The 7,468-nt window shown below is 54.2% G+C and overlaps 1 protein-coding gene across 1 annotated transcript in view; it reads left to right on the forward strand.

The window, feature by feature from the left end:
* CCDC24 (coiled-coil domain containing 24) overlaps positions 1-7,468 on the forward strand; it is a 38,415-nt gene that overhangs the window by 7,018 nt on the left and 23,929 nt on the right. Inside the window, exon 3 of the mRNA XM_018573260.1 lies at positions 966-1,141. Coding sequence (XP_018428762.1) covers positions 966-1,141 — 176 coding nt within the window. The remainder of the gene's footprint in view (positions 1-965; positions 1,142-7,468) is intronic.

Genomic DNA, 7,468 nt, shown 5'->3' on the forward strand with positions numbered 1-7,468 from the left:
ACCCCCACGGTCTATGAAGATCCTCTGGATGGGACCCTCCATTCCTCAGTCCAGCTAGTTGGGGGTTAAATGTTCCCTGTCTGGGATGTTGGTGTAAGAATTCACACGGATGATTCTCAGAATGAATTTGCAGCGTTTTCCTGGAAGCGGCACTGAAACCTGACACCGCGGAGGTCTGCATCCACGGTTCCCGTATACAAGGGGGTGCACCTCCGGCATAGTACAGGTAATCCCCTCCACCATGTTGTATGTTATTCCCGGACCACACACGCAGCCTGTGTTCCGTGTCTTATATATCTCCGATAAAGGCCGACTCCATCCAAACATCTGAATACAGAATCCTGCAATGTTCCCCCCTACGGAGAGATGAGAGAGGAACATGGCGGCCGGTGTCCTGCTATTTGCCTGGCTGCCCACATGTCCCAGTACTTCGCTATGGCTGCCTGATAGCCGGAACCCAGCATGCAAAACTCGGCATTCCTACTCTGCTTTAGGGTATTGAAGCTGAAGGATCATCATGGCAGCAAGGGAGCTGTTTGCAGAAGGAGAAGTCCACAATGGCCGCCTCAATGTTTCTCTAAGGAAAGGTTTCCTTTAAAATTTTTCATATGAGGTTGGGAAGAAAGCTGTGGCAAGTCAGAGAGAGCCCTCCTCATTTCCTGGCTGGAGGACATCCAGCATTATCTTGTCCTTTACCTTCCCGCCTTACTGTCCCTGGCCCCGCCCCGTTTATTCATTGGATTTCAGTTCTGCCAATCATAGAGGCTTGGCATCACATGTAGGTGCTACCTAGGGCGTTGTCCATGCAAATACAGCCTGCCTAGCAATGCCCACTCCTCCAGACTGACACCCGCCCATCAAGGCATTGTGATATTTGCATAACTCCTCCCACGAGGTTCTGCTCTGTTTTGTCATCCTGTTATTATTGTTCCTGATGTTCTTCCTTTCCCTTCTTCATGTTGCAGGTTGAGGTTCTGCTGGAACTGTGTAGAGAGACCAGATCCTCCAGTCCTGCCTCCTTCCAGAGACCCCCCAGCCGCTGCTCAGTCCTGGCTGACCCTCCGGTGATAAAGGAGATGGTGACGCAGGAAATTCGGATGTTACTACTCAGTGTGAGGAGTAAAGCGCGACACCAGGGCCTGTGAGTCTCCCCGCCTGCTACTTGTACCGGGCTTAATGCATTACGCTGTAACAGAACCCATTCCAATCACAAGAACTGTCATTATGGCAAATACAGTATAGCTTCGTGATGTCATGTTAGAGGGTGTGATGTCATGTTACCAGAGACCGATACCGCTACAGTGTTACCAAAGACTTAAACAGACTGGGTGTTGTCAGTAAAATGATGGAGCTATGACTTGGGTCCTGTGTGTTGGGTGATGGTGCTATAGACAATTATGGACACCGGCACCCCAATAGTAGAATAACGTCTGTTTAATGACGTCCGTGCAAAAACATACTTATTGCAACGTTTTGGGTTGACGCAATATCCCCTTTATCAGACAGATTCTGTGTGACCCCAAAACGTTGCAATAAGTGTTTTTGCACGGACGTCATTAAACAGACGTTATTCTACTATTGGAGTGCCGGTGTCCATAATTGTCTGTACTGTCTTGACGGTGGCCATCCGTCGACTACCGACGCACCCATCTCTTTACTATGGATCGGCGGTCAGGAGTGCAATGGGTACATGGAATGGGTGGTGGTGATATGACTGGGGTCCTGGGTGTTGTATGTTGGGTGATATGTCTGGGGTCCTGGGTGTTGTGTGTTGGGTGATATGACTTGGATCCTGGGTGTTATGTGTTGGGTGATGGTGATGTGACTGGGGTCCTGGGTGTTATCTGTTGGGTGATATGTCTGGGGTCCTGGGTGTTGTATGTTGGGTGATGGTGATATGACTTGGATCCTGGGTGTTATGTGTTGGGTGATGGTGATGTGACTGGGGTCCTGGGTGTTATCTGTTGGGTGATTCCTGGGTGTTGGGTGGTGATGATATGACCGTGATGGTGATATGACTTGGATCCTGGGTGTTGTGTGTTGGGTGGTGGTGATATGACTGGGGTCCTGGGTGTTGGGTGGTGATGATATGACCGGGGTCCTGAGTGTTGTGTGTTGGGTTGCGGTGATATGACTGGGGTGCGGGGTGTTGGGTGTTGGGTGGCGTTTATATGACTGGGGTCCTTGGTGTTGGGTGATGTGACTGGAGTCCTGGGTGTTGGGGGATGTGACTGGGGGCCTGGGTATTGTATGTTGTGTGGCGGTGATATGACTGGGGCCCTGGGTGTTGGGTGATGTGACTGGAGTCCTGGGTGTTGGGGGATGTGACTGGGGGCCTGGGTATTGTATGTTGTGTGGCGGTGATATGACTGGGGCCCTGGGTGTTGGGTGATGTGACTGGAGTCCTGGGTGTTGGGGGATGTGACTGGGGGCCTGGGTATTGTATGTTGTGTGGCGGTGATATGACTGGGGCCCTGGGTGTTGGGTGATGTGACTGGAGTCCTGGGTGTTGGGGGATGTGACTGGGGGCCTGGGTATTGTATGTTGTGTGGCGGTGATATGACTGGGGCCCTGGGTGTTGGGTGATGTGACTGGAGTCCTGGGTGTTGGGGGATGTGACTGGGGGCCTGGGTATTGTATGTTGTGTGGCGGTGATATGACTGGGGCCCTGGGTGTTGGGTGATGTGACTGGAGTCCTGGGTGTTGGGGGATGTGACTGGGGGCCTGGGTATTGTATGTTGTGTGGCGGTGATATGACTGGGGCCCTGGGTGTTGGGTGATGTGACTGGAGTCCTGGGTGTTGGGGGATGTGACTGGGGGCCTGGGTATTGTATGTTGTGTGGCGGTGATATGACTGGGGCCCTGGGTGTTGGGTGATGTGACTGGAGTCCTGGGTGTTGGGGGATGTGACTGGGGGCCTGGGTATTGTATGTTGTGTGGCGGTGATATGACTGGGGCCCTGGGTGTTGGGTGATGTGACTGGAGTCCTGGGTGTTGGGGGATGTGACTGGGGGCCTGGGTATTGTATGTTGTGTGGCGGTGATATGACTGGGGCCCTGGGTGTTGGGTGATGTGACTGGAGTCCTGGGTGTTGGGGGATGTGACTGGGGGCCTGGGTATTGTATGTTGTGTGGCGGTGATATGACTGGGGCCCTGGGTGTTGGGTGATGTGACTGGAGTCCTGGGTGTTGGGGGATGTGACTGGGGGCCTGGGTATTGTATGTTGTGTGGCGGTGATATGACTGGGGCCCTGGGTGTTGGGTGATGTGACTGGAGTCCTGGGTGTTGGGGGATGTGACTGGGGGCCTGGGTATTGTATGTTGTGTGGCGGTGATATGACTGGGGCCCTGGGTGTTGGGTGATGTGACTGGAGTCCTGGGTGTTGGGGGATGTGACTGGGGGCCTGGGTATTGTATGTTGTGTGGCGGTGATATGACTGGGGCCCTGGGTGTTGGGTGATGTGACTGGAGTCCTGGGTGTTGGGGGATGTGACTGGGGGCCTGGGTATTGTATGTTGTGTGGCGGTGATATGACTGGGGCCCTGGGTGTTGGGTGATGTGACTGGAGTCCTGGGTGTTGGGGGATGTGACTGGGGGCCTGGGTATTGTATGTTGTGTGGCGGTGATATGACTGGGGCCCTGGGTGTTGGGTGATGTGACTGGAGTCCTGGGTGTTGGGGGATGTGACTGGGGGCCTGGGTATTGTATGTTGTGTGGCGGTGATATGACTGGGGCCCTGGGTGTTGGGTGATGTGACTGGAGTCCTGGGTGTTGGGGGATGTGACTGGGGGCCTGGGTATTGTATGTTGTGTGGCGGTGATATGACTGGGGCCCTGGGTGTTGGGTGATGTGACTGGAGTCCTGGGTGTTGGGGGATGTGACTGGGGGCCTGGGTATTGTATGTTGTGTGGCGGTGATATGACTGGGGCCCTGGGTGTTGGGTGATGTGACTGGAGTCCTGGGTGTTGGGGGATGTGACTGGGGGCCTGGGTATTGTATGTTGTGTGGCGGTGATATGACTGGGGCCCTGGGTGTTGGGTGATGTGACTGGAGTCCTGGGTGTTGGGGGATGTGACTGGGGGCCTGGGTATTGTATGTTGTGTGGCGGTGATATGACTGGGGCCCTGGGTGTTGGGTGATGTGACTGGAGTCCTGGGTGTTGGGGGATGTGACTGGGGGCCTGGGTATTGTATGTTGTGTGGCGGTGATATGACTGGGGCCCTGGGTGTTGGGTGATGTGACTGGAGTCCTGGGTGTTGGGGGATGTGACTGGGGGCCTGGGTATTGTATGTTGTGTGGCGGTGATATGACTGGGGCCCTGGGTGTTGGGTGATGTGACTGGAGTCCTGGGTGTTGGGGGATGTGACTGGGGGCCTGGGTATTGTATGTTGTGTGGCGGTGATATGACTGGGGCCCTGGGTGTTGGGTGATGTGACTGGAGTCCTGGGTGTTGGGGGATGTGACTGGGGGCCTGGGTATTGTATGTTGTGTGGCGGTGATATGACTGGGGCCCTGGGTGTTGGGTGATGTGACTGGAGTCCTGGGTGTTGGGGGATGTGACTGGGGGCCTGGGTATTGTATGTTGTGTGGCGGTGATATGACTGGGGCCCTGGGTGTTGGGTGATGTGACTGGAGTCCTGGGTGTTGGGGGATGTGACTGGGGGCCTGGGTATTGTATGTTGTGTGGCGGTGATATGACTGGGGCCCTGGGTGTTGGGTGATGTGACTGGAGTCCTGGGTGTTGGGGGATGTGACTGGGGGCCTGGGTATTGTATGTTGTGTGGCGGTGATATGACTGGGGCCCTGGGTGTTGGGTGATGTGACTGGAGTCCTGGGTGTTGGGGGATGTGACTGGGGGCCTGGGTATTGTATGTTGTGTGGCGGTGATATGACTGGGGCCCTGGGTGTTGGGTGATGTGACTGGAGTCCTGGGTGTTGGGGGATGTGACTGGGGGCCTGGGTATTGTATGTTGTGTGGCGGTGATATGACTGGGGCCCTGGGTGTTGGGTGATGTGACTGGAGTCCTGGGTGTTGGGGGATGTGACTGGGGGCCTGGGTATTGTATGTTGTGTGGCGGTGATATGACTGGGGCCCTGGGTGTTGGGTGATGTGACTGGAGTCCTGGGTGTTGGGGGATGTGACTGGGGGCCTGGGTATTGTATGTTGTGTGGCGGTGATATGACTGGGGCCCTGGGTGTTGGGTGATGTGACTGGAGTCCTGGGTGTTGGGGGATGTGACTGGGGGCCTGGGTATTGTATGTTGTGTGGCGGTGATATGACTGGGGCCCTGGGTGTTGGGTGATGTGACTGGAGTCCTGGGTGTTGGGGGATGTGACTGGGGGCCTGGGTATTGTATGTTGTGTGGCGGTGATATGACTGGGGCCCTGGGTGTTGGGTGATGTGACTGGAGTCCTGGGTGTTGGGGGATGTGACTGGGGGCCTGGGTATTGTATGTTGTGTGGCGGTGATATGACTGGGGCCCTGGGTGTTGGGTGATGTGACTGGAGTCCTGGGTGTTGGGGGATGTGACTGGGGGCCTGGGTATTGTATGTTGTGTGGCGGTGATATGACTGGGGCCCTGGGTGTTGGGTGATGTGACTGGAGTCCTGGGTGTTGGGGGATGTGACTGGGGGCCTGGGTATTGTATGTTGTGTGGCGGTGATATGACTGGGGGCCTGGGTGTTGTGTGTTGGGTGATGGTGATGTGACTGGGGTCCTGGGTGTTGTGTGGTGGGGTTATGATTGAGCCCCCGGGAAGAGGTTGATGGGCTCTGCACTGTTTTCATGTCACTCCTGGATCACATTTCCTCGGTCTGAATACAGCTCGGGACTTTCCATGTCTGGAATGTTTTCTGGTTAATCCGCCTGAGCCGACCTATTCAGCATCTCCAGAACAACTGGATGTGTCGGAAGAAAATCTTCCTGCGAGTGTCTATAAATGCCGCACTTCCCCAATACAATGGACCTCTAATTGGTTATTTCATAGCAACTGAGCTGCCTTGTGAGGCATGCAATGCGAGCCGGAGGGGACCACTGGTGGAACAATAGATTCCTGTGTGTGTCTCCCGCAGTGTGAGCCCCGTCCATCCCGCGTCCATTCTACCCCCAGCACAGAGCACAGAGAGAGACTTTCCTATTGTTTCTGATCTAGTAACTGGCGAGACCCCCCGTCCGGGTGACGTCTTTTACCCTCATGATCTAATGTCACACAGCTGGGTGCCGACACTTACTGACCGGTGATAGATCGCTGCCAGTTACTGACACATTTACACCAAAGTCCATCTTCTGTAGGAGAAATATACAGAATAATGGCGACCTAAGGAAGACCTCCGCCCACCGAGGGTTGTCCATAACATGAGAACAGAACCTCGTTGTTTTCAGACACTTTTTATAGATGTGTGAAATCTCCACGTCAGTGACAGGCAGGATTTTGGTATTCAGTCCTCTGTGCTGGATACATGGTGGAAGATAACAGCTTCATATTATGGGGGGTGTTTAAAATTAAAGGCCATTCCAACTGTAAGTGTATGTTCATTATTGAGCTCCGTCAGGTGCTTTCAAGCAATTTTGTGTAAGCTAATGGAACGCTGTTACATAGTTACATAGTTACATAGTTACATAGTTAGTCAGGTTGAAAAAAGACACAAGTCCATCAAGTCCAACCTATAGCGGTGTTTTTGTGGCATCAATAGTCATAATTCCTGGGTGGGTGTTGGGTGATGGTGATATGACTGGGGTCCTGTGTGTTGGGTGGTGGTGATATGACTGGGGTCCTGTGTGTTGGGTGGTGGTGATATGACTGGGGTCCTGTGTGTTGGGTGGTGTGATATGACTGGGGTCCTGGGTGTTGTGTGTTGGGTGGTGGTAGTGATATGACTGTGGTCCTGGGTATTGTGTGTTGGGTGGTGATAGTGATATGACTGGGGTCCTGGATGTTGGGTGGTGTGATATGACTGGGATCCTGGGTGTTGGGTGATGGGGATATGACTGGGGTCCTGGGAGTTGTATGTTGGGTGATGGTGATATAACTGGGGTCCTGTGTGTTGTGCGGTGGTGATATGACTGGGGTCCTGTGTGTTGGGTGATGGGGATATGACTGGGGTCCAGGGTGTTGTGTGTTGGGTGGTGGTGATATGACTGGGGTCCTGGGTGTTGGGTGATGGGGATATGACTGGGGTCCAGGGTGTTGTGTGTTGGGTGGTGGTGATATGACTGGGGTCTTGTGTGTTGTGCGGTGGTGATATGACTGGGGTCCTGGGTGTTTGGTGGTGGTGATATGACTGGGGTACAGGGTGTTGTGTGTTGGGTGGTGGTGATATGACTGGGGTCCTGGGTGTTTTGTGTTGGATGATGGTGATATGACTGGGGTCCTGGGTCCTCTGTGTTGGGTGGTGGTGATATGACTGGGGTCCTGGGTGTTGTATGTTGTGTGGTGGTGATATGACTGGGGTCCTGGGTGTTGGGTAGT

The sequence above is a fragment of the Nanorana parkeri genome, unplaced genomic scaffold (genome assembly GCF_000935625.1).
Source record: "Nanorana parkeri isolate BGI_ZX_2015 unplaced genomic scaffold, ASM93562v1 scaffold2304, whole genome shotgun sequence".
Taxonomy (NCBI): domain Eukaryota; kingdom Metazoa; phylum Chordata; class Amphibia; order Anura; family Dicroglossidae; genus Nanorana; species Nanorana parkeri.